We start from the raw sequence: 27,942 nt of genomic DNA on the forward strand, positions 1-27,942 counted from the left end.
TTTGTTCTTTTCATTTTTTCGAAAAACCTAAAAAATTGGATCAATTTCAACTGCTTCGACCTGTTTTTACAATTCTGTCAATTTTATAATTCAATATCATCATCTTTTTGGTCCCAACTCACTACATTTTAATCAATTTATAATTTTGAATTAAAATTTCTGAATTGGAGTGTTAACGTCATATATTAGTCCTTTTAAAATTCTTTTTTGCCCAAATTGACCAAAATCAAAACTACTTAACTCGAAAATGCCTCAACTCATAACTGATCCGACCGGAAACCCGTCTGCGAAAATCGGTGAACATGATTATATGATGGCATGCTAATACATCAATCAAATAATTTGTCGAAAATGCCCCCACCAAACCTTGACTCGTAGTAGGTGGGTTAATTTCTCCCACCAAACCTAACCTCTAATTAATAGTATAAGGTACAAACTGAACCATCCAGTCTCAATCTTGCTGCTTTCTTTCTCTTTCTCTGTCTTCCTGATTCTCCTCGTCTGCCATTTTCGCAAGGTAATTTTAGTAGTATTTTCTAAAATGTTGAGTTACTCCATCATTCCTAAGCTCATGTTTTGTTAATTTCAATCGAAATCAATATTAGCAATGTTACACTGTTTTACTGTTGAACCTGTTATCAAAATGTTCATCGGAGTATTGTGCTGGTTATTGTATTGTTATACTGATGCGAATTAGATTAGTTTTGAAATGAAAATTAAAAATTGGTTTCAAATCAATTTTAATTAATTTATTGAATCTTCCTTTTGTTGTTTTTAATTCATTGGCAATTCGCAGTAATGATACCTCATTGAATTTGTATTAGCTGTATTTGTTCTCATTATCAGCAATTGGAACTAATTTTAATAGAGCCAGAACTTGTTTATCGTCAACTTGGATACTAAACGCTACTGGAACTTGGTTTGTTCAGTGTTATTGTAGAGTGGCTGATAAAAGCTGACAATTTATAATTATTTTGGTTTTATATTTGTATATAATTTTTGAGCAAAATAACTTTGTTCTGCACCCATATTTGGATACTATGGATTCGGGTTTGAATTTTGGTATGAATTTGGGTCTAGCTGAAAGCAAAAGGGTTTGGATCCCGATCCAGATGCAACTCATGCCCAACTTGATACCCCTCTTTAGAAAACCTGGCTCTGAAACTGTACTGACTCTTATCTACTAATATTCAGATGGACAAAAATGGTAGAAGAAATTTGACATTAATATGTGTTCCCATAATGGATGAGACCGTTGATCAAATGTTGCTTCAAGTAAAGAATGCTAAGGAGCAAGGTGCTGACTTGGTAGAGCTTCGAATAGATTTCTTGAAGAATTTCAACGAAAATGACCTTGAGCATTTGATTAAGAACAGTTGTTTGCCAACTTTGGTCACCTTTAGGTATTTTTACTCTTCTCTGTTTTCCTTTATCTTGTAATATTGGTTTTGAGAGTGATACCATTTTCCTCTTATGAGTTTTGTTGTTGATTGAATCATTGAAAATCCTTTTTGTTACTTGAGATGTGACTAATGAGCTATGCACATTTAAAGTTTTAGTTATGCAGTAACGCAGTTAATTGTTAATTTGTTTTACTTGATTCTTCATTCTTGTGCATGTGCGTAAATGTGGGTCTATAATTGCTTTTATATGTCTCTTTTTGTTGATAAGGAACATATTTTCATAATCACACATTGAGATTATTGTAGTTTCAAATTGTGAGAGAAGAATTTCCCAAAAATTGTTGTGATATAGGGTTACATTATGGTATGGTAAGAAAGACCACAACATTGGGGGAGATGATGCTTAAGAGATGGGAGAAATTCAAAATTAACTAATTAGTGGTAAACTTCGGATTCTACATGAATTCAAAGGTATTGGATGCTTGACTGGAAATTACTTGTTTTGTTATTAGAGATATCTTGAGGAGGTGACTAATGATGGATATATTATGGATGCGCCGCATATGTTTGGGTATTATTTTGGATGTTAAACTTTGCAGTTAAAAATCTTGGGACAACTCTACTATGTACCATGCTGAAGACTGAACCTGGAGTTTTTGTTTCTTTGAATTTGCGAACTTGCACTTGGTATCAGTAACCAAATGACACATTGGTGATGTACCTCCTTCAAATATTCCTAATACAACTATGAGTAGTAGTTAGTGGCTTAGCGAGTATTTGTCCCATGAAGGTAAATGCAAGTTGCAACACGACCATACACAATAGAGTAAGCTGAAAAAATATTCTCAAAATTGTGCTCCCTGATTCGTCTGAAGCAAGAAGCAGCACTTAGCTTACATATGTTACTGTTTTATTGTAAAGGAATAAGGTGCAGGTAGTGATGATAAATTACCAAACATATCAAAAGAGAAAGGTTGTCCAATTGTTCAGCACCAACTTACGTCCAAATTTTGAACCCACAACTCCGTTGCCTTAATTGATGGCCAATGGGGTCAGGCATCACAAAACCCTCTGCCCCATTGTTAAAAAAGTAAAACGTAAAATTCTTATCCTGCTTGTTGAGATTATAGTTTAGGCCATGGCTGTACAATAGCAGAGTGATATTGCATAGTACATAAATAGACTGCATGTTCAAAACCTAAGAAACCAATCTGCTTGTTATTTGTTTTCTGTCATTATGGCTTATGGTTTTTCCTTATTGATATATTGACAATTCCCTTTTCTTCCCAAAAGAGTGTTTTGGCAGTGGATTGATAACAAGAGGTGATTTTAATGTGAGAATAGAAGTAAGATTCAGATAGTCATCCCAAGAAAGTTAAACTACAAAACCCATCTGTAAAGATGAGCCTAGAATAAGATGAAAATGTAACATTCTCGAAAACATAATAGGTTGTCTATTTTTGGAAATTGACCTATTTCTGCTGTATAAACAAGTTCAGACTATCAAAACCCCTCAACAAAGATTCAGAAAAATGTCCAAAAGATTATCCAATTTCTCCAGGATTGTGTGTGAGCGTGTGGATTGGTTGGCGGGGGAGGGAAATTATTACGGACAACCTTTATCAATCTACGTCACCACCATCCTACCCGTGTTTGTATTAAGGGGCTCCATAGCCATCATTGATGTCCAACGTGAAGAAGTTCAATCCAACGACAACAGCCGGTGTAACACCCTGACCCCTCAGACCGTCGCTGTCTACCTATTGAGACTGTAAACTTGTCCCACCGACTAACACAAGTCTTTTCAGCGCACTTTGGCCTCACTCGTGCACACCAATGAAAACTTTCCAGGAGGGCACCCATCCTAAGATTACTTCCCACCAAGCACGCTTAATTGTGGAGTTCTTAGCAAATGGACTCCCATGAAAAGAAGATGCACCTTGTTGATATGAGTAGTCTATCAATCCTTTTTAAAGCTAAATCTAGGGTATCACACTCGCCTCGACTTAGGAATACAACTTTCTCGTTGGATCATAGTTTCAGGATCTTTTTCCTCGCTAAGTGCACTGAATACATGATCAGTCACAGTCGTAAGGTTGCTCTGATATTTGTAACACCCCGACCCCTCGGACTGTCGGTGTCTATTTATGGAGACCGTAGACTGGTCCCACCGACCAATACAAGTCTTTTCAGCGCACTTTAGCCTCATTGTGCGCACCCAGGAAAACTTTTCAGGAGGTCACTCATCTTAAGATTACTCCCCACCAAGCATGCTTAATTGTGGAGTTCTTAGCAAATAGGCTCCCATGAAAAGAATATGCACCTCGTTGATATGAGTAGTCTATCAATCCTTTTTAAAGCTAAATCCAGGGTATCACAGCCAAATGTATGATCATGTATAGAAAATGACAATGATGGTTATAGAAAACTAAGTCAAAATTAGATTGGGTTTGATAAAACCAAATCCAAGATTATCCAATCTTGAGTCAATTCTTGATTGAGTTGTGACAGAGTAATGGAGCAATGATTTTGGACTTAGGAAAATTATTCTTTTTCAGTGAATGATATAGTTGTGTATATATACAGAAGAGTAATGAGTAAGAAAGCTATATACTAACAGAAGGCTACAACTGGGTAAAATAACAAACTGATTAAAAGGAGAATAATTACAAACAAAATTCTCTAACAAACTGATGACGTGCATAACCAACTTGCATTCTAGAAGAGAGTAGGTCATTCTTGAGGGAGAGTATGTTGTTGCTGTGTAGTGTGTATATGATCATCCCCCCTCAAGCTTGGCGTAGGGAAGTACATACCAAGCTTGGATAGTAATGTGTGCAGCTGAGATGAAGGTAAGATCTTGGTCAATAAATCAACAAGTTGATGAGAAGTAGGTAAATACTTCAATTGGAGAAGGCCTTCCAAAATCTTTTTCCTTGTAAAATGGCAGTCAATGGAGATGTGCTTTGTACGCTCATGCTGGACTGGATTATGAGCAATGTGCATAGCTGATATGTTGTCACAGTGAAGAGTAATGGGTTTAAGATCATGAACACCCAAATCTTCAAGGAGACATATGACCCTAGTGACCTCTAAAGCAGCTGAAGACAGAGCCCGATACTCGGCTTCAGAGGAAGATTTAGAAACAGTAGATTGTTTCTTGGACTTCCAGATTATGGGAGAGTTACTAAAAAGAACATATCCAGTAACAGAATGCCTAGTGTCTAGGCAAGCACCCCAGTCTGAGTCAGAGTATGCTTTGAGATGCAGCTGGTCAGAAGCTTTCAACAAAATACCTTGATTAATGGTAGAAGCAAGGTAATTAAGAGTGTGAGTAAGAGTAGAATAATGTGCTTCTGTGGGATTTTGCATAAATTGGCTCAGAGTTTGGACAGTGAAAGCCAAATCAGGACGGGTGTGGGTTAAGAAATTTAGTTTACCCATAAGACTACAATAGTGAGTTGGATTAGAATACAAAGGAGAGTTAGACATATGAAGTTTGAGGTTTAGAGGCAAGGGAGTAACAACCTTTTTAAATGGAGAAATACCAGAAGCACGAAGAAGCTCATTAGCAAACTTTGGTTGAGTGATAGCAATTGCAGTATCTAGGTAAGAGACTTCAAGTCCAAGGAAGTAATGAAGAGAGCCCAAGTTCTTAATACTAAAGGCTTGATTGAGATGATGTTTAAGGCTCTGGATAGTAGAAGGATTATTACCAGTCAAGAGAATATCATCAACATAGATTGCCACAATGGTGAAAGAATGAGCAGCTTGTTTAGTAAATAATGAGTAGTCGTTTTTAGATTGGGTAAAACCTTGATTTAAAAGAGCAACAGTAAGCTTAGCAAACCACTGTCTACTATCTTGTTTAAGACCATATAACGATTTTTTGAGTTTGCATACAAGGTTGGGAGCATGAGATAAACCCTCAACGGGCTTCATATAAACATCCTCATGAAGGTCTCCATGGAGAAACGCATTGTTAACGTCAAGTTGGTGTAAAGACCACTTCTTGGAAGCTGCAAGTGCAATGATACATCGAATGGTTGTCATTTTGACAATGGGTGAAAACGTTTCATGAAAGTCAATGCCATATTTGAGTGTACCCTTTGGCTACCAAACGTGCTTTGTGCCTTTCGAAAGAACCATCAGCTTTGAGTTTGAGTTTGAAGACCCATTTACAGCCAACTAGGCGCTTACCAGGAGTAAAGGAACTAAGTCCCAAGTATGGTTCTGAGCAAGGGCATTGAGTTCGTGGTGCATGGCTGCTACCCATTTGGGATCAGAAACTGCTTGCTTATAGGTTGTAGGCTCAATAAGGAAAGATCACTAGAGATGGGTGTAGTAGATGAAACACTACAGACATAATCAGAGAGGTAAGAAGGTGGTTTAGAAAGTCGGTAAGGTTGTAGGGGAAATAGCACGAGTATGAGAAATATCAGAAGGAAGAGAAGGAAGACTAGGGGAAGAACTATCAGGAGCATACGGGAAAGAAGTAGTAGGAGGTAACATAGGGGTATTAGGAGTGGAGGTAGGAGGGGTTGGAACATCACACAAAATGAAGGGTGAGTTGTGGTAGCGGGTAAATAAAATTGAGTGGGGTTAGGAGTGGGTGAGAGATGAAATGGAAAGTGATGTTCATGGAAAAGGACATCACGTGAAACTAGAAGTTTCTTGGAAGCAATGTTATATAGCTTATAGCTCTTTTGACCATAGGGATACCCAACAAAAACACAAGGGTGAGCCCTACTATGAAATTTGCTTCTTCCTTGTTTGATGGTTGAAACAAAGCAAAGACAACCAAAAGAATGCAAATGGGAATTATTAGGTGGAACACCATAAAATAAGGGGAGATATTACCAAGAGAAGATAAAGGCATCTAGTTTATAAGATAAGTGGCACATTGAATGGATTCTCCCCAAAAAGTCATAGGTAGATTTGATTGAAAATGTAAAGCCCGTGCTACGTCAAGAAGGTGTTTGTTTGCGTTCAACACGACCATTTTGTTGAGGTGTTTCTACACATCTCGTTTGATGGTAAATACCATTGGCATGATAAAATGTCAAAATTGCACCCTCACAAAATTCTTTTGCATTGTCAAAACGAATGGACTTAACATTAGTGTTAATTTGTGTGGCTACAAATTTAATGAAATTGTGTAGCACAGGAACACACTCCGCCTTCGTTTTTTTTAAAAAAAAAACCCATGTGGCGCGTGTGAAATCATCAATGATAGTAAAAAAATAATGGCAACCAGTAAGAGTAGGGGTAGTATAAGGGCCCCATGTATCTAGATGCAATAAAGCAAAAGCAGAATTAGCATGAAAAACACTAGGCTTAAAAGACAATCGAGTCTGATGTGCAACAGGACAAATAGAGCAAATAAAAGTGTTCTTGATTGTAGCAACATCAATATGGGGATACATCAATTTGATTTTTTCAAAAGGAGCATGTCCTAGCCGTAGGTGTAGTAGCTTGGCTTGTTGTATCATAGAGGTAGTACAAGCTAGATTTGTCTTATTAGGAGTAGTGATAGTGACATCACATGCATTAGGAGGAACAAGGTTGTCCAGCAAATAATAAAGACCTTTGGAGAGTTTACCAAGAGGTAAAAGCCTCTTCATTGTAGGGTCCTGTATATAACAAGAGATAGAGTTAAAAAGAATTGAGCAGTTGTAATCAAGGCACAGTTTAGATGCTGAGATCAAATTAAAATGAAGCTGTGGAACATATAGCACTTTAGTGAGAGTAATCTCATTATCTAGAAGGATATCTTCTTGCTTAGAAATAGTTAGTGTGCTGCCATCAGGGATGATAATGCAATGAGCGGAAGAAACTGGAGTAATATTAGTAAAAACACTGAGATTGTTATACATGTGATCAGTTGCACCAGTATCAATGATCCAATGTGAATAAGATTTGTGAGAAGTAAAACAGGAAATACCGGCTAAATTGCTTGTGGTATTAGTAGAGGTATCAACATCAAGTGGTTTATCAACATCTTTCTTGCCAAGAAGAGTTAGTAGATGATTAAATTGGGCTTGTGTAAGACCTGTCTCCTTAACATCAGAATAAGTAGGAGGAGGATCAGTATGCATGTTAGCAGCGATTTTCTTGGTAAGTTGGTGCCTAGAATTTGGAGGATAGCCATGTATTTTAAAACACCTCTCAATAGAATGGCTAGGAATTTTGCAATGGTCACAGAAATAGGAGGCATTACGCTTATTATTAGAGATGGACCTGTCCTGTATGTTGTGATCAGAGTGCCTTTGATAATACTTCTTCCTATCAACAGCAAACACCATGGAATCAATAGGATTAGTAGTAAGTTTGCTAACCTCCTTGTGCCTTTCTTCTTGTTGCAAGAGACGGTAAATGATAGAAGCATTTGGCAAATCATCCATCATCAAAATATTGGTGAGAACTTGATTGTACTTAGGATCAACCTTCATCAGAAATTGCATGATACGGTGTTTTTGCTGCAGCTTGAGTAGTCGTTTAGTCAAATTGCAAGAACAACCATCGCAAGTGTATGCAGGAATTGGACTAAAATTATCCAACTCATCCCAAAGGGACTTAGCTTTGGTAAAATAGTCAGCTATTGTCATCCCAACACTTTGACTCAAAGTAGTAAGATCCTCATGTAAACCATAGAGTTGAGAGCAAGAAGATTGACCAAATCTGTCTTCAACATCCTTCCAAATTTCAGCAACTGTGCAATAGTACGTAATACTTTGGCAAGATTTTGATCTAGGGAAGCAATGAGCCAACCTATAACCATGTTGTTGCAACGTTCCCAGGCTTTTTGCAAAAAAGAATTGTTTGTAGGCTTAGGGGGAGTGTTATCAATGAAACTCATCTTATTTTTGGCGGTAAGCTTCCAATCACCATAACCGGATCCATCAAAGAGATTAGACACTAGCTTAGTACTAGCATGATCGGAAGGGTGTAAATAATAGATGCTTGCTGGATCTTGTGTAGGATCAGCGGTTGAATTGGAATGGGAAGCAGATGAATGGTCAGAAGAAATGGTAGCCATAACAGAAACTCAGAAGTTTAGAAAAAAAAATGCAAGAAATCAGAAACTGAGATGGAGGATCAGAGATGGCTCTGATACCATGACAGAATAATAGAGCAATGATTTTGGACTTAGGAAAATTAATCTTTTTCAGTGAATGAAATAGTTGTGTATATATACAGAAGAGTAATGAGTAAGAAAGCTATATACTAACAGAAGGCTACAGCTGGGTAAAATAACAAACTAACTAAAAGGAGAATAATTACAAACAAAATTCTCTAACAAACTGAGGACGTGGATAACCAACTTGCATTCTAGAAGAGAGTAGGTCATTCTTGAGGGAGTGTATACTGCTGTTGTGTAGTGTGTATATTATCAAGTTGTATGTGAGGCATCCTACCCAAGCATAAAGAGTAAGAAGTATGAAATGCATATCAGGTAAACATTCAATTATTCATACTGATCTCAAGTCGATTTGAACATTTAGTTCCCTTTAAAAATTGTGTCATATATAGAATACGAGGGTAATATGGGTATTTTAGTATGAGTTAGTTAGTTAGAGTAAGTAGTATAAATAAGGAAGGGGGTGGTGTAGAGAAGGACATGAGAATATTTTGTTAATACTTTATCCTATCTGAAATTTTGGAATGTAGATCGATTGCTATTTCACAATGATTACTGTCTACCATGATGACACCTGGATTCTGAACCTTAAGTTTCTGGAACTCCAGATTTCCATTTATGTGCAATATGTATCAGTAACCTAGCCACCCAGTAGATGGTGTACTGTGTACAATATTAACATATTTTGAGCTCCACTATGAGTAGTAGTTACCTCTCAAATAAGCTCTTATATTCGTTTCTAGTGTAAATGCTCTATAATTACTTAAGTTATGCATGGTAATCAATACCTTTGTTCAAATTTAGACACCTTGTTGTCTCAATTTTTGCATGAAAAAAAGGAATATTGACATGTACAGTTGCAGGAGATGTGGCACAACTATATCGAGTTGATTCACTAGTACTGTTTGAAGTGATTTTTGGAATAGTTGACGTTGTAGAGGATGGGGGTGGGTTAGCGAAATTCACATTTCTCTAGCAGTGCAATGCTCTTTAGGGACACATATGCTCTTGTTTGAAATAAATAACCCTCTATAGTTGAGAACAATCTCTCAAGCTCACATATACTAACACAAAAGTAAGAAATTCTTATGGTCAACCCCCTAGCCCCCACTTGTATATTAGCTCTCTCAACTATGTGTGTTGTTGTGTGTTTGTAGGAATGTTTATAACCTTTATATAGAGGGAATACATGATTCTAGAACATACACTTAACTCTCCATCAATACACATCAACATTACATAAAAGCATGGCAATAAACTCAGAAATTAAGCCTCTTAATAGCTCAAACGTATAGAAAACTAACCGTTAAGAGCATCCTATGCAGCTACTCGAATGAGCTACCCAAGTGCTCGAACGAGCAGCTATGTTCTGCACCTTCTGTCTGCCTCTGCCACATTCTTTTGTTGTTTTAGTGTTGCCTTGTTCAAGCAATCCACTTCCCATGCCTTGCCTCGTTCAAGGCATGGTTCCACATCTTAGTGAAGTCTTATTACACATTGTCCAAAGCCATTCTTACCTTGCCCAATGCATCTCATATACTCCACATCGAACACCTCATGTAACGTTCCAAACCTTAAAACATCACCACTTGACACATCAATATCTTCCTTCTCCAAAGCACAAGACAAAGCATGTTCGATTATATGTTCAACGTTGACGTTATTGTTAAGAGTTTGGCACTTGCATTAACATTACCTAAATTAATCTACTTCTTTCAGGTTTTTTTTATACCCCAGATATGCACTGTTCTCTTATTCTTGTGTATCCTTGTTGGTATAATGGGATTTGAGTGTACTCTGAAACTATGTGATACATTCAATATTTGGAATGTCTGGGTGTGCGATATTTTCAATTTAGCTAAGTGGAGAATTAGGCCGTTGAGTTGGTTACGAAGAAATTAAAGTTATAAAATTCAAAATCTTATACTTTGTAATTTATAAGTACTAATTATTGTGTAAATACTTGATGGCTGATGCTTTTGTGTGGTTCTTAGACCAACATGGGAAGGTGGTCAGTATGATGGTGATGAAAGCAAGCGAAGGAGCGCATTGTGGAGAGCCATGGAGCTCGGAGCTGACTATGTAGATGTTGAACTCAAGGTTTGCTTCTGATATTGTTCCTTTGTTCTCTTCTTTAAACCATTATAATTTGTTGGTCTTCACTTCCACATGCAAAAACTCTAAATCTTGTTGTCTTGTTTTGAAGTATGACTAAGAATTTATTGTTGATAGTGGAACTTTTAGCAGACCAGAGAAGCTTTTTCTTTTTTTTTTTTGATTTTGTTGTTGTGGTGGTGGTGTGGGGGGGGGGGGGGTGCTATACGTGTTTGGGACTCCCTGGTTTTGTTGGGTTCATGTTCTCTTTCAATGTTTTGTCTTCCTTCACACTTTGTTGATTTACAGCTACAACTATGATCATAATTCATAAATGTAACATGTACCTAATAACTAGGACCTATCCCTCCTTTATATTGAAGTTGGTACAAAAATATAGCCCTCACAACATTGTCAGTGACTCAATAGGGTCAAAGGAGTATATTTTCTCATTAATAGTGCTTTTAGAAAAACGTTTATTTTTATTTTTATTTTTACTCCTTCCATTTTTTTTAAGTCGAAACATTAGGTTTTTTGCATGCTATTTAAAGAAACCCATGTAAATAGGAGAGATAGACAACAACAACATTGCCAAAGTCTTAATCCTAACATATGTGATCGAGTACATTAACTACTACAAATAAACGTGATAGGACGTGAGAGATTCATTTCGTCTAAATTTATAGCATGGGCCGTGGTTTACAATTCTGTGGAAGGAAGGAATCTCTTGAAATCCACCCACTTACTAGTGTGTTAAATGCTTTCCCTATGTTGTTTGTGGCTTTGTGCTATATGATGACACTTATTTTTTTGTTAATAAAGCTTGTAAATTTTAATGTTAACAATAAAATTTGTCATTTTGCTTTTGTAGGTAGCAGATGAATTTTTGGAATCAATCAGTAAAAACAAGCCTTCTAAGACTGCAGTTATTGTTTCTTCTCATAATTATCAAAGCACTCCTTCAGTTGAAGAGATAGGAAATCTTGTATCAAGAATTCAAGCAACGGGAGCTGACATTGTAAAGATTGCAACAACTGCAACTGATATTACAGATTGTGCACGCATCCTTCAAGTACTTGCACATTCTCAGGTGCGTACGAACGGCAGATCTCATGTAAATATGTTGTCATGTATTAAGAAAACATAGAGAGGTCTTTAATCGTTTAAGATTCCCTAGGTTCAAATGACACTACAAGCTTTCTTGACCATGGATCAGATCATGTTTTCTGTATTATACGATTTCGAAAATTACCTTTAGTATTGAAAGTACCTCTAGCTTTCTTTGTGTATTTGTTGCCTCTTACTATTACCTTGGACATTTTTCTCTTTCTGGAATTTGATTGATTACCTTGGATATTTTTTTAGGTTCCAATTATTGGACTTGTTATGGGAGAGAAAGGATTGATATCAAGGATACTCTGTGCCAAGTTTGGTGGATATCTTACTTTTGGTGTACTCAAGCAAGGAGCTGTTTCAGCTCCTGGCCAACCTACTATAAGAGATCTTTTGGATTTGTATAATTTCAGACTTATAGGGCCTGATACTAAAGTCTTTGGAATCATTGGGAATCCTGTTGGCCATAGTAAGAGTCCACATATGTACAATCCAGCATTCAAGTCTGTTGGTTTTGATGGAGTTTATGTGCCCTTACTAGTGGATAATGTACCCAATTTCTTGAGGACTTATTCATCTCCTGATTTTGTTGGATACAGGTATCACAAGCTTCCAAATTGCTTTATCAAGTTTTAGAAACTAGAACCCAGGCTTGTTTCCAAAGTCTGAAAAAGTTCCAATCCCCTGAAGTCTCATGTACAGTTTAGAAAACTGTTTTGCGGACTTCTCTATCCCAAAAGTTATTTATGAAAATTTCTACGTGCTGAGCAAGTGTGCAAACATTACATCATTCTCCTATTCCTACCGTTGTATGAAAACTACATTAAATGCAGCATTTGTCATTACATTTAGTCATTTTGAGAAATTTATGTTACAATATACTCATTTCCTCATAACATAACAAAAATCTCATTTTGTGTTGGACATGACATGTGAGAATTTTATGTTTCTTACCATGATGCATTTTTATCCAGTGATGCGTTCTGTGCAGTGTTACACTTCCTCACAAGATGGCTGCACTTGAGTGCTGTGACGAGGTGGATCCAATTGCTAAGGTATCAACTCTCTTTTCTCTGAAAGTAATGTAACAATTGATGTGTGCTCCATCCTTGCCTATGATTTCAAATTTAAATTTGCTTCAAAAAATAAAAGCTTTTTAGTAAATGAACTCTTTCCTTTAATTCTTATCTCGAGGGCCTCCTCTTGATTGTCTTGTTGGCTATAAATGTACAATTGTCTTGCACGTAATATGAAAATTTTTCTTAATTTCCTACATAGTATGTGGAGGGCAACTAATCACTAAAGGCAAGGAATGGTGCGAACCACACTTGACTTTGATCATCATCCTACCTAAAGTTTCATTGATGCATTCCTTTCTTGTTCCATGAATGAGAAAGAACTTAGAATTTCAAACTTATTGTCTATACTATCGAATTGGTTTCTGTTATATTTTGTAGGCAATTGAAGCCGTAAATTGCTTGGTTAAAAAGCCAAGAGATGGAAAGCAGGCGGGCTACAATTTTGATTACGTCGGAGCTATTGAAGCTATTGAAGAAGGGCTACAAGGTTTGGAAATCAATCCCATGTTATAAAATATTCTTGAAGTGTATCTCCTTATAATCATTAACAGAACTTTGTTCCGTCTTTGAGGTTAGATGGTGGAAGTGTTGCACCAGTATCACCCTTGGCTGGTAAACTCTTTGTTGTTGTTGGAGCTGGTGGTGCAGGAAAGGCACTTGCCTATGGTGGAAAAGCCAAAGGAGCCAGGGTGGTTATTGCTAATCGTACACTTGGTACATTTCCTTCTATCGCTTTACAACTTTTCGTTACATTCGGTCATTAAGTCATAAATGTTGTGCTGTACACATTATACAACCACTGGTGGTTTATGGTAAATGATTTAGCATGTCAGTTGTGTCTTTCATGATAGTTGACTTTGAAGCATGTATTTTGTTTTTTAAATAGGAAAATGTATATGCATGAAGATCGTTTAGGAAAATGAGGCATGAATAGGGATCTCTTTGTATCAAGTGTAAAGGGGCTGTGTGAAGTGTGAAAAGACATCTTCCTGAGTTGTGTGTGTGTATTTTGCCGTGGAGTGTGTTATTCATTTGGCCAACAGGCTTACATTAAAGTGGCACCTCTGAACTTGTGCTGAGGAATAATGCTCTTGCTTTTTCTTATTCGATCCCAGAAAGTGCTGTAAATTTAGCAAGTAAATTGGATGGTGAAGCTCTCAGTCTTGACGAATTAGACAATTTTGCTCCCGAAGATGGGATGATTCTCGTGAATACTACATCAGTTGGAATGAAACCTAAAATTAATGAAACACCTATTTCTAAGGTTAATGCCTCTCTTTTACTTGTGTATATTCACTCTTTTGTTATCATGCTAATTTGAAGCAATTTCAAATATGTATTGAAATATATCACTCCGCAGAATCACGAACTCCACTTCGAATTTTGATAGTTGAACCATGTTCCTTTCCTATGTATTCCTGCAGAAAGCTCTGCGGTACTATGCACTTGTTTTTGACGCGGTTTATGCACCAAAGTTAACCAGACTTTTAAGAGAAGCTCAAGAAGAAGGAGCCATTATTGTTTATGGAACAGAAATGCTTGCTAATCAAGCCTTCAGGCAGTTTGAACAATTCACGGGCTTGCCAGGTAGGATTTATTCACTCGATTCTTTCCTTTTATCTTGTCTGTCTTAATGCTGAACTTTGAATGCTATTAAAACTGCAATTAGTGAATTTGATTTGATGCTTGTAGAAAATAACGTTGGGCAGTTAGAAAATTGCAATTTTCAGTAAGAATGTAAATTACTTGACTCGTTTCTCGAAAATAAACTTATTTTCTCTAAGAAAATGCCTTTTAAATGCTTCAGTTCGCGTGAAGCTACTTGACAGGCAGATGTGTGGAACAGTAAAATACCCTAGACAAACATCCTACTCAAAGTGAAATACCTTGAAAAGGAAACTTTAACTTGCCTAGAAACTGGTTCCTAGAAAATTTTTGAGCTGTTGGTGACGAGTATGTTATAGAATAAACAGAACTCACCCAAAAGACTAGCCTAGTAGGTGAGAGAGTCCATTTACTCTATAAACCCCACATTAGTCGCCCATACAACCAGTACGAGACAAAGTCCCATAATCTTGTAATGGCCTCAAATCCATTCCATTACAGAGTACTGGGTAGAATTATATAATGGTTGTTTAAAAATGACGTACATTTTAGGGTGGATTATGTAAAAATTCCTTTTTATTTCTTATTTTCTCTTGTGGTGTTTCTGACTTTTGAATTGCCGATTCTTGCAGCCCCAAAGGAACTCATGAGGGAAGCCTTAGCAAAGAGTATAGAAAAGAGTGCACAATGAAGAGTTTTTGTTTTCTCCGAATGTATTTCCATTATTTTCTCAAGTGGTTTTGTTAGAAAGGACGTTCCTTTTTATAGATTATTTCCCTATTAAAATTTGTACAAGAAACACCAGCTATCTGGTTGGAAGGTCAAGTTCTAACCACAAGCTCAAGGGCTGGTGACATCGACATAATGTGTACGAGAAACATGCAAACTAAAGGATGGCAAGGCGAGGTGAGGTGGTGTCAACATGTAATAAAATGTTACACTTTATATCTGCATTTTTTCAACTGTCGTGTTATTGTTCGAAAATAAGAGTGACAAAACTATCAAGATAGTCGATTCCACATGGCTTCGATGTGTTTAACCACTCGGGTTCGCAAATGGAGGGAGCTTGGAGTGGGAGTGGATTTGGGATGGCCACTGGCCAGAACATGGCTCTCTTAGATTAAGAGGCCCAGCCTTGGCAGCATCAATAACTGCAAAATACTCATTAAACTAGAAAGATCGAGTAAAATAAGCTTGTATATAAAAAAAATACCCAAAATAAGTTTCGGAAAATTTTAATTCTCAAAATAAGCGTTTTCGTATCCGAGCTTAAGATCAAGTTTGTTCGCTGTTACTAACAGCGAACAAGAAAAAAACTATTTTGTTAGTAATAAAGATTAAAGAGAGACAATGTAATAATGTTTGAAAGGACAAAAAATAATAAATAGTTTGTAGGTTGTTGATAATAGCGAACAAGTTTGTTTTTAATTTTTTGTCTCTTCAAACGTCATGACATTGACTCTCTTTGTTCGCTATTGGTAATAACGAACAAAGTTATGATAATCTCTTTTTTCTTTTGTTCGTTGTTTTGTTGGTTGGTCAAACAACCAAAAAAATGTTTGGTAAAATGACTTTTTGGTCAGTTGAAAAGTCGACTTTTAAGCCAACAAAATTAACCAATATTTTCAATTAGTTAAACAAACCAACTAAAGAGTGCAAAAACAACAACCAATTGCCAAATAACTTGAAAAATGTAAATGTTAACTTGGTTGTCTTTTTTCATTGGCTTTTTGACTTATTAGTCCACCTTTTTTTAATACACGCTCAACAACCAATAATTAATTATACCAACCAATATTTAATTATACCAAATATTTCCATGATACAACTGACTTATCGAACTATCTTAAAAAACCAACTAAAAAAGTCAATAGCCAACAATGTTTTACCAAACACCTCAAATTATTTATTTGAGACCATGCAAGCTGGAATTTTAAGTATTTGGCAAAGCTAAAAATCGCAGATTTGATATTACGTGTCTCGAGTCACTTTATGTTAGATTATGAAGTGTACCTATTAATCAATAACATGTCAGATGTTAATTGAATTCGATAGCCACTTATTTCGTTCAATATCGACTAGAGTCGTTTTTAGATCAAATGCAAGTTGGTGATGGATACGACATAATCAATTTTATATTTGATGAAGGTCATATTGGATTCAGGTCGATTATGAGTCAACACAACTCGAGTCAACCTACAGCAACACAAATTTTTACAGCCCTATCTCCAAACATAATTAATTAATAAATAAATAGAAGTAAAAAAAAGTCTCCTTTAAGATGATTTTGTCGTGAGACGAAGCCGAATATCCCAACAAATTAATTAAAATTTTAAGTTTTACATTTAAAATTATTTACTTTTTGAACATTAAAATTGACATTTTAAATATTAACACGTATGTTTACCAGTCTCACCATGAGATTGTCTTGTACAAAAAATCGTTCTAGAAGTAATTTCAAATTTCCAGGCAAAAAAGTAGAGTATTTTGTCGTACAAATTCTTAAATGAGATGGTCTCATTGTGAGGTCATATCTATTGGACTAACGTATGTATACTTAACATGTTAAATTGATCATTTACGATTATAAAATAATTAATTATAAAAATAGGCAAATCATATAGACTCGTCTAATGGTGAGACGGTCTCATCTAAGATGAGTTGCTTCTTGTGTTGATAGGTTCAAATTTAATCCTACACCCAAGTCCAAGATCCAAATCAGTTTTAACGGGTACAAATACAACTTCAAACAAACAGGACATGATCAAACCACATGTAGGGCCATTATTGCATCTAAGTTTACTGCCAAATGCCCATTCACATCACCTTCAATTCCAAAGCCTACAACTTCAACTTCTATAACAATCGACAACACTAAAAAAATTCACCAAACAAATTTGGGATTTTGGATAAAATTGAAGCAGAAATTGATAAAAATGACAAAGATAATGTCACTCAATACACAACAAAATCCACCATTTTGTCCTCCTAAACCTCACCCACACTATTTGCATCCACAATATCTGTCTTATGCTCACCACAATTTAACTAATTTTTCTTTAATTATAACCCCAAAAATATGATTTACCAGAAAAATCAAAAGATCCCCCCAAAAATCTAACTTTTCCCAGGTTATTTGAATAATAAAGGACCAGTCTTTTGATGCTGGTTTATTGGGTTTTATCTGTAGATGGTAATAGAAATGAACCACTTTCCAACAACAACAAGTAGTGCATCTTTTTTCCAATTTTGCCCTAATGGGCTCGTCAAATTTACTGAATTTAGACATGGGCAGAAGCTATTTAGTGGTTCTTATGAGTTAATGTTGCAAAGGAAGGAGTTACATCGCCTCAAATTTGTGGCTGCTTGTGAACTTCCAAGGCCTTTTACTCTCAATTTTGATTTGGATTCTCAGGTTTTGTTATAATTTGTTTATTGAGTTGTTTGATGTTCTTTGTTTGCTTATTGGGTTTTTAAGGTGTTGTGAAATTGTTGAATTTTGTGATTTGTGGGTTCTTTTTGATCTGTTGTATTGGTAAATTTGATGCAAAGGATTTAGATGACGAGGTAGGGGGTATTCATTGGAATTGCTTGTTCAATGTAATTGCTTTCCTCCCACGCCAATTCATAGAAAGATTTAATTTTTTTAATGTTGTATTTTTCATGTTAAGAAGTAAAGTTACTTTAGAGATGTGAATGGTTAAGAAGAGGAAGTGTAGGAATTTCTGTTAAATTTAAATATTTTGTCTTGGCATGATTCGTCGGTTAATTCACTTTTGCGATTCGCTCAAAATGACCCTAAAATAGCCCAAAATCGACCATAATTCGCTTTTTTTATTCACGTTTTGTAAGGAGATTAGTGAATCATGAGATAGTGGTCTTGCCAAAATGTTGCTCGTGCTGCTGAATTTGCTACATTCACTTTATTAACGAGGGTAGTAAGGAGTTGCATTATTGTTTTGACATATATTTTGGGTGGTAATGAAGCGAGAGTGTTGTATTTTTAGGTTGATGTTGTCATTTTGGTGTTGATGAGGAGAGATAGTGATTTGATATTAGTTTAATATTAGATCATTTTCGCTTTTGAAAATGTAACAAATTTATTGAGACGGACTAAAATAGATAATGTAGCAAATTGAGCATTTCCTTACATCACTTTTGTAACTAATTTAGCTACCTACTAGAAGATACAATAACAATAATAGCTGGAAATAATAGGAGAAGAAAAGGGCCTTGAAACTTGAGCTAGGCGAGCAAATGAGCACATTCATTATGCATTCAGTCTCTCCATACCTCTCCCCCCCCCCCCCCCCCCCCCCCCCCTTCTTTAAGATGACATTGACATCTGGGAGTGGAGACAAGCAATAGTTCTATCTAATTGGAAAGAAATTTTGAGAACATCAATTAGTTGGGGATCAAATGAAATATTCTGTTTCATTGACCCTTCAGCTTGCTTTGTCCTATATTTTAGTCGCAGTTTGCTCAAACCATTACGATACCGTTGCAATATGGTGATATGTCCTTGTATTTGCACTATGCTTCTGATCCCAAACCTGGCCTAGGCGCAGCCACTTAGTGGAATCAGGGTAATGCAATGGTATTTGATCTGCATGCTGTTCTTCCTACCCTCTCTTTCTTTTCCTTTTTCACCTTTTCGCATTTATGTTTCTTTTTGTTTGTCCATTTTGGAAACTTTCCTTTTTGGTACTTTTCTCCATCTTACACATACTTTTCTACTCATTGATCCCGTACATTGGTGATATTTTCCTCTCATTTTGCAGGCTTTTCAACCTTATGATGTGACACAACTGCGTTGGATTGGTCCTGTTCCTGGAGATATTGCTGAGGTGGAGGCATACTGCAGGATATTTAGGGCTGCAGAAGCTTTACATACTACGTTGATGAACATGCTGTGCGATCCCGTCACTGGTGTCTGCACTGTATCATATGATTATTCCTCAGAGGTTTTGGAAGACAAGATAGTGACTGTTCTAGGATGGATGATATCTCTTTTGAACAAAGGAAGGCAAGTTGTTCTTTCCGGCAGGTCATCGCTTATGACATCTTTTAGTGTTGAAGAGATGAACACTATGGAGAATAAGCTTCCCCCGCTTGCAATCTTTAGGAGTGAGATCAAGAGGTGTTGTGAAAGTTTACATGTTGCACTCGAAAATTATTTGGTGCCCGGAGATGATAAAAACCTTGATGTATGGAGAAAACTTCAACGCCTGAAAAACCTGTGTTATGATTTGGGCTTCCAACGTGGAGAAGAATCTCCCGGTCATATGCTATTTGCCAATTGGGTTCCAGTCTCCATGGCCATTACTAAAGAGGATACAATAACTGCTGATTCTGATGTGGCTTTCTGGAGAGGTGGTCAGGTGACGGAAGAAGGTTTAAAGTGGTTAATGGACAAAGGTTTCCGCACCATTGTTGATCTTAGAGCGGAAACTGTGAAAGATAACTTCTATCAAGCTGCATTAAACGATGCTGTTGGTGCTGGGAAGGTTGAGCTGTTTAAGTTACCTGTTGAGATCGAAACATCACCTTCAATGGAGCAGGTTGAGAAATTCGCTTCTTTGGTATCTGATCCGAGCAGGAGGCCAATCTATCTGCATAGTAAAGAAGGTGTGTGGAGGACTTCGGCTGTTGTTTCAAGATGGCGGCAGTATGTGGCTTCGAATGAGTCGCTGCTTGTTTCCAATAGAATCCCTGTTAATGGAACTTTAGCACAAGGAACCAATGGATCTCCTACAATTGATGCACCTTCAATTGTCGACGTAGAGAAACATTTGAATGATGGGAATGCGGTGCTAGAAAATACGAGAGATAACACGAGTATTCCACATACGCTGTTACAGAGTCAAAATCCTGTTATTGTCGAAAATCGTGTTGAGCAAACCAAGGAGGTTTCTAATCATCGTGTCAATGACAATGAGTCTGTGGTATTGACTGAAGTCAATAATAGTATGTCAAGTACAAAAATTGACCCTTTCAAGTTGCAGGTTCCTCCCAACAATGTATTGTCCAGAAAAGAAATGTCCAAGTTTTTTAGAGACAGAAAGATCTCTCCTTCCACTTTTGCCATTTATCGACAGAGGAGGTCACCTTCTCCCAAAGAAGCACGTACTAGTAGTGAAAATTCTGAGCAAGATAGGGTGGATTCTGTGTCTATGCTGACAAAGCTTGAAAACTCAAATGGGTCATCCGGGAGCAAAGATCTATCTTGGGGTGATCAGAAAAAGGCTACAGGCAATGGTACGACCGTTGCTAACTATGACTACACTTCAAGTGACGGGATTGCTAATGGAGATAGGCCTTCCATAATAAGAAATGATGTTTCAGCTAGTGTGAAAACGAATAATTTCGGCAAAAACACATCTGAAGCTGTTGAGCTTAATCAAAAGAATAATGGTCATTTTTCTGTAGTTCCGGGAGATAAGGGTGTGGAGGTAATTGAGGGGAACATGTGTGCTTCGGCAACTGGTGTTGTTAGGATACAGTCTAGAAAGAAAGCTGAGATGTTTCTTGTACGAACTGACGGTTTTTCTTGTGTAAGGGAAAAGGTGACAGAATCCTCTCTTGCATTTACTCATCCAAGCACGCAGCAGCAGATGCTTTTGTGGAAATCTACACCTAAGACTGTTCTATTACTTAAAAAGCTCGGGCCAGAACTTATGGAACAAGCTAAAGAGGTAACCTGAACTATTTGTCCCTTTTCCTTATTTTGTCTTTACTGTCCCATGTGAAAATATTATCATATGTGCCTATGAAAGACAAGAATGCCTCTATACTCGTGTCTTCTGTCCTGGAGTATTCTTCTTGCAACTCAACCTGTTAAGACATTGCCAATGGTGGGATACATGTTGGATTGCTTTGATTTATAAGCGCTGTTGATATCGTTGTTCTACATGATTTCCTTTGTTTCACAATGCAAATACCGACCAAAAGTTTAAGAGTGTGTTTGGATAGCTCTAACGAAAAGAAGGGAAGGGGAAGGAAGGGGAAGGGAGAGGAGAGTGCTGAATTTTCCTTCCAAATTTTTTTGATGTTGGAGGGATTAATTTCTTACAAAATCTAGAGGAATTTATCCCTTCATTTCCCCCCTCCATTTCCATCTCATCTCTATTAACTATTAAATGTAGGAAGTCTCATCCCGCTATTTCCCTTCTCTTTCTTTCCTTTCAGTTCCTTCTATTCAATCGATGCATAAGAGATTATGATGGAATGTATAGACACTTGTGTATGCTGAAAATAACCATGGTTGTAACTCGAGATATTGAGCGGGAGGGATTCAGACATTCAGTTTAGTCCTAGGGGTGTTCAAAAGTATCCGGTTTTGAAAACCCGACCCAAATTATCCGAATACAAAAACCGAATAATTTACCCGGTTAACAAATTTCGGATAAGCTGGACCGGGTATCCGATTTTAAAACCGGGTATCCGATTTTAAAACCGGGTGTTCGGGTCGGATACTGATTCCCTTAAAAAAAAGGATACCTGGTATCCGGCTTATAATTTTTTTTAATATTTGTTTTGGAAAATGGAAACCCTAATGTACATGGGCTTTTTGTTTTACTGGAAATACTCCATGTCAAGCCACACACCACACCCACCTTCTCACTTCTTACTTTTGTTTTTGATCGAGACCCATGTCACTAAATGTCTGTTAATCAAGTTTTAGTAGTATTATGTTTACCAAATTCTTTAGTTTTAGGATAATGTTATTAATTTTAAAATAATGAATTGGATCCAACTTTTAGTAGTATTATTAGTTTTATATTTACCAAATGTTTGTTATTAGTTTTAGGATATTTACCAAACGTCTATCATTAGTTTTAAGATATTTACCAAATTTTAATAGTATTATATTTATCACATTCTTTAGATTGATGAAGTGAATCAAGTAATGCTAATGGAATTGTTATATATTGGTATATTTTATTTTATTTTAGTTAACAAAACCTGTTTTTAACCCGATTTTAAGAAATAAGAGGAAATAAACACATGTTTAAGGAAAAGCGGGTAACCAGATTTTCGGATCCAGATCGACCCAGTATCCGGTTTTAAACACCCCTACGTATAGATACCAATTAAGTCATGCTCAGGAAAGGGAGGGAACAGAACGATAGAATTGGCTCGCAGTTGCCTAATTTATGAGGGAAGTTGTGGAGGAGTAATTATGAATGCTTGCCTTTTCCTTTCCTCTTTATGAGTTAGTATTGATTTTGTCTTGATTGCTTCGATGATGGACAATACTCGCATGTTGCGTTTCACCCCCTTTTTCTTGCTCTTTCTTGTCCCTAATGTTATTGCTGGAAGTTTACCGACTCTAATGGCCAACAGAAAATATGAGAGCTCTTTTGACTTTCCTTTCAAATCAAGATTTTGTTCATGAAAAAGGAAGGAAAAAATCAATTTACAATTCCTATTACCTTTCCCCCTTTCTGTAGCCAACCCATTACTATCCAAGCAACGGGGAGTGAACCCCTTTTGTTCCATTCCCTCCCTTCCTTTCTTCTTCCCCCCTCCTCCTTTTTTGTAAACTACGTGTGAAACCTTCTCACAACTCCATATTTTTTGGAGGGTGAGCGGAGTATTTGGGGTGGGCATTCAGAAATTTGTGATAAGAGAACGCATACTTTTCTTTACTCCTTCATATTTTGCTTGGAAAGGGATGGGCAATTATGGGGTTGGTATATCACAACTATGGCAAACAACAACAACAAACAATGCCAAATCTTTAATCCTATGTAGTTGATGGAATTCAAACTCTAGGCCTCTGAGTCTCGAAATGCTCCTCTAATCAAATGCACCAAGTAGGATTTCTAAATATTATGACAATAGAAATAATGATTTCTTTTATTGTTTGAGGTTTGTTTAATGTAATTGATTAACAAAGTTTGATGTATGACACCATCAAATGAGCATAACTAATTTCTGTTCTGACTGCAGGTTGCGTCATTCTTATATTACCAAGAAAAGATGAATGTTCTTGTTGAGCCAGATGTACATGATATATTTGCAAGAATTCCCGGGTTTGGTTTTGTTCAAACATTTTATGGCCAAGATACCAGGTAATAACTTTTCTGCATGATAGTTTGGTTTTATATTTCTAGCTGCAAGTTCCCTTAGCTGGTTTATTCTTCTATTGTAGTGATCTTCATGAAAAAGTTGATTTTGTTGCATGTCTGGGAGGAGATGGGGTGATTCTCCATGCCTCAAATCTATTTAGAGATGCTGTGCCTCCAGTGGTATCATTTAATCTCGGATCTCTTGGCTTCCTCACGTCACATAATGTATATTTTTAAACTTTTACTTCAATCATAGTTTTTTCTGTTACCATTTTGTTTCTTCATCACCAATTTATACTTCAGTATTTCTTCTGCAGTTTGACGACTACAAACAAGACCTTAGACAAGTTATTCATGGTAATAAAACGACCGATGGTGTTTATATAACTTTGAGGATGCGCCTTAGATGTGAGGTATTTCGGAATGGCAGGGCAATGCCCGGAAAAGTGTTTGATGTGCTAAACGAGATTGTGATTGATCGCGGTTCAAATCCATATCTGTCTAAAATTGAGTGTTATGAACATGATCGACTCATTACCAAGGTACAATTTGCGGATTCCAGTCTACACTCCTTGATAAGTCAAACATTGACATGACTATTGGTCGTATCTATGTTTCTTAACGGCTCATTTGGTTAGTGGCACTAAATGGTGGTATTGGGAATGATTTATAGTGTAAAATTTTATCAAAAGTTCCATGTCATTCCGATAGTAATGAAACTTTGATCACAAAAGTTTTTTTGTTTACAAATTTTCATTACCACTAAATATCACTACTCCTAATGGTAATGCACTGGAATAAATTTTATGAAGAAAATGAAATGATTGAAAGTTGTCAAGCATGGCCATCAAGGTAGCCAAGAGATTTTTCAACCAAAATTACGCTAGTTTTCATTCTCATTACCGCCGTTTATTACCACCTACAAATGGGCCGTTAAGTCTTGGAGATGTCTTTGGAAATGATATATTTTTTTCCTAATTTTCTTTTCTTACCTCTGTCAAATAATATTCGTAAATGCAATACCTGTGCATCAGGTCCAAGGTGATGGGATCATAGTGGCAACTCCTACTGGAAGCACTGCGTATTCAACAGCTGCAGGGGGTTCCATGGTAAGTTTACTTTTCTAAGCTTCAAAACGAGTGCAATTGCTACTATGATATGGATATATGAGGTACTTTTTCTATCTAATAATAAAGCATTACAATGATCTACCTCCACACATTGTTCCATGGTAGAATCTTTATCTTGCTTATCAAACCAGAAATAGCCAATGGTTGATTTTCCTTAATTTCACCTTCTAATCCATAACTGATATTACTTGAAATCTTTGCGATTACAATCATCTAACACTACCAGTTGCTCAAGAATGGCAAGTGAATTAGTCAACAATTATTCCTTATGTTGCATATTGATGCTTCATGTTTATTTTTCTCGATGCTTTAAGTCATTAACGGAATGTTTTCTCACTTTAGCTTAGTTTCTTTATTGTCATATTTTTTATTCTTTCATGACCCACTTGAGGAACGCCACTCCCACCAGCATTTTGCTCTAAACATGTTTCTCTCCCTATCAAAAGTGAAAAAGGGAATCGACGCTATTCATTGAAATTTTATTATTCATTTCCAATCATGATTCTGTTAGATGGCTGAATACCAGAATATGCTACCGTTTTTGTCTCTAACTTGTTAACTTGACTTATAGATGTGATAGTAGAAATGTTTAAGAAGCCCATTGGATATTTTAATATCAAGTAGCATATTCTATGGGTGGTTATCCATCTCAGAGTGCATGAATAATGAATTTACTCTAAAACATTTCTCAAGAAAAGTTTATCTTTGGTTTTGTGACTCTTCTTGAGCAAGCTGTATGCACAAAACCATAACCTTTTGCTAGATGACAGTAAAAGAAGGCAAAAGATGGTATTTATGCTATGTTACTTGGACTCGGGTAATGATGTTGGATACTAATACGTTCTAAGTGTCGGATACGTCTAAATATTCAATTATACGCCTAAAATGAAGTGTCTAAGTGCAATACCAATGTCCGAGGATCAAGGATTGTACACGGGTACGTGAGAAAAATGAAGAGTCCGAGTAACATAGGATTTATGTATGTACTTAGTAAAAACTACGATTGGAAAGTTATTTTCATCCTGCTATCAAACTCATTACTACAGAATTTTAAGAGGATCAAGCTGTAAGGCTCAAAACACCATCAAAAAGTTTTATAAGCTCATCGGATTCTCATTCTCAAATGGCCTATCTAAATTTGGAAGTTCCATGAAAAAGCACTGCCTTAATAATAAGTTTTGACATTGATCTAAAAGGTTGCATATTGAAGTTAAGAATTTAAATAAAGAGGAAGAGATGAATGTCATCGCAAAGATAAAGGATTGATCTTATATATTTAGGTGATTTTCTGCTTTCAAATGCCAATTTATATGCATTTGCACATATACTTATGGCAAGATGTTTCATATTTGATTTTGTTCTACATGAACTCCCGCATATTGTTCAATGCTCTCTTTCAAATTTTTTTCTAGACCTCGCTAATTAATTTTAAACTTTTAAAGTTCCACTTATAATTTTAAATTTATTTTTTAGTTCCACATAATAGTATCGCTGTAGTTTCGTTTTTCAGTTGTTTGTGAGTCTTTCTTTAGTACATTTTGTCCCACTCAGTATGCGACATTTTTGCTCATAACGTGAGCTTCTAAGTGCAAAGTGGCTAAATGGATGGGACGAAGAGAGTATGTTTTATGTTCAATGTTCATCCAAATGTTTGCTTAGTATCTTCCAGTTGGAACTATAGTGTTTTATGCATGATTTATATGTATTTTTTTGTTGAGTGCAGGTTCATCCAAATGTTCCCTGTATGCTGTTTACCCCTATTTGTCCTCACTCGCTTTCATTTAGACCCGTGATTCTCCCAGATTCTGCTCGCCTAGAATTGAAGGTAATTTCAAGCTTGCATATGATTGGTTGAAAGTAAAAATTGCTTTTCTCTCTGTATGTGAATTCTTTTACGAGTTTTGACATGATTTACTACGCGGTAAAGACGAGCTGTGATTTACATCATTGTACATCATATTTGTTGGGTTTTGGCTGTGAAGCAAGAAACAGCACGAAAATAGCTTTTAGATGTGGGTATTTTGTCGGACATTTATACGTGTTCTAGTGTCCTACACGGTTGTTTTATGACGAAACTTCCATGATATTTGCACAAATGAAGTGTTAAACGCTCTTACCTGATACTCCCTCCGTCCCTCTCAATTTGCACCAGTTTCCATTTTAGTTTGTCTTATTCATTTTGCACCATTTTCCTTTTTGGCAATGGTCTTACTTTCTTTCATTTAATCTCATTCACAAACTTATTATCTTTTCCCGTATTAACCACTCATTTCTATCATCCATGTGTTTTTTGTCTTATTCTCCAACCCAGTTCCCCTTTCCACTAAATTTCATCAAAAACATTTTGGGCGCATTCTCATAGGGATGGAGGGAGTATTGTTTTACGACAAATTTACAATGAAAATGCCCTTATCACATTACTACCGATCCTTTTGTTTTGTTTCGTTTCCTTTAGCTTAAAGCTTGTAAATTATTTCAAAATAGGTACCTGAGGACGCAAGAAACAACGCTTGGGTATCCTTTGACGGAAAGAGGAGGCAGCAACTCTCTCGTGGAGATTCAGTGAGAATATCAATGAGCGAACATCCACTTCCGACAGTCAACAAGTCAGATCAAACGGGTGATTGGTTCCACAGTCTGATTCGTTGCCTAAACTGGAACGAGAGGCTCGATCAAAAGGCACTTTGAACATATTCTCCAAGGCTTTCCGTTGACAGGTTCCTGTAAATCGCTGTATATATCTTAATTTTGATATAATCTGCATATATTATAATTATAGCGCTGAATAATGCTATTATTTCCCAACGTTGGGGGCCAACGTAAAGTTACTGATGGCCACATCATTTTTGTTTTCCGACTACATATTCGAAAAATCACACTATATACGCTATACATTATCCGCTCATATTTAATGAAGTAAAGGTTTCGGTAAATCACTGTACTTGGCTTTCTTGCTCAACAAACTCTTTCTTTCCGTTTTCTGAGGTTTTTGATTGTGCGTTCTATTGTGCATTAGATGCTAGTAATACGAATAAAAGAGAATAGGATAGAATGAACAATTGAACCAAGATGAGATATCGGTTTTTCTTTTTGTATGAACACAAGGAGCAACGGGGGTGTTTGGCAAAATGGACGGTTGAGTGGCCACCCAATTCTAATGTTGGGAAAATTAGCTGGTTGAAACAGCTTATTGATATAAATAAGCTGTTTTTGAACAAGTTGCTCATAGCAGCAGGTTCAAAATCAGCTGGTCAAATCAACCACTATAATCAGCTATCAGCTACCGGCTATGAACCGTTTGCC

At 36.5% G+C, this 27,942-nt stretch overlaps 2 protein-coding genes across 3 annotated transcripts; both read left to right on the forward strand.

Moving 5' to 3' along the window:
* The first annotated feature begins 279 nt into the window (after positions 1–279).
* LOC130810525 (bifunctional 3-dehydroquinate dehydratase/shikimate dehydrogenase, chloroplastic) lies at positions 280–15,454 on the forward strand. Of its 2 annotated transcripts, XM_057676625.1 has the most exons (11): positions 280–517; positions 1,195–1,403; positions 10,539–10,644; positions 11,510–11,728; positions 12,004–12,350; positions 12,743–12,806; positions 13,209–13,317; positions 13,407–13,544; positions 13,946–14,094; positions 14,255–14,417; positions 15,068–15,454. In XM_057676625.1, exons 2-11 carry the CDS (start codon positions 1,195–1,197, stop codon positions 15,124–15,126), a joined length of 1,563 nt encoding a protein of 520 aa, XP_057532608.1. In that variant the 5' UTR covers positions 280–517; the 3' UTR covers positions 15,127–15,454. The 2 variants fall into 2 exon arrangements, with proteins under 2 accessions (XP_057532608.1, XP_057532609.1); XM_057676626.1 differs by lacking the exons at positions 13,946–14,094; positions 14,255–14,417; positions 15,068–15,454 and adding an exon at positions 13,717–13,936.
* Positions 15,455–17,163: 1,709 nt separating this feature from the next.
* Positions 17,164–27,572, forward strand: LOC130810524 (NAD kinase 2, chloroplastic). Its single transcript, XM_057676624.1, has 8 exons — positions 17,164–17,850; positions 19,217–21,130; positions 23,391–23,512; positions 23,593–23,734; positions 23,827–24,051; positions 24,544–24,618; positions 26,363–26,464; positions 27,124–27,572. Exons 1-8 carry the CDS (start codon positions 17,626–17,628, stop codon positions 27,325–27,327), a joined length of 3,009 nt encoding a protein of 1,002 aa, XP_057532607.1. The 5' UTR covers positions 17,164–17,625; the 3' UTR covers positions 27,328–27,572.
* Positions 27,573–27,942: the final 370 nt, after the last annotated feature.

The sequence above is a fragment of the Amaranthus tricolor genome, chromosome 4 (assembly GCF_026212465.1).
Source record: "Amaranthus tricolor cultivar Red isolate AtriRed21 chromosome 4, ASM2621246v1, whole genome shotgun sequence".
Taxonomy (NCBI): Eukaryota; Viridiplantae; Streptophyta; class Magnoliopsida; order Caryophyllales; family Amaranthaceae; genus Amaranthus; species Amaranthus tricolor.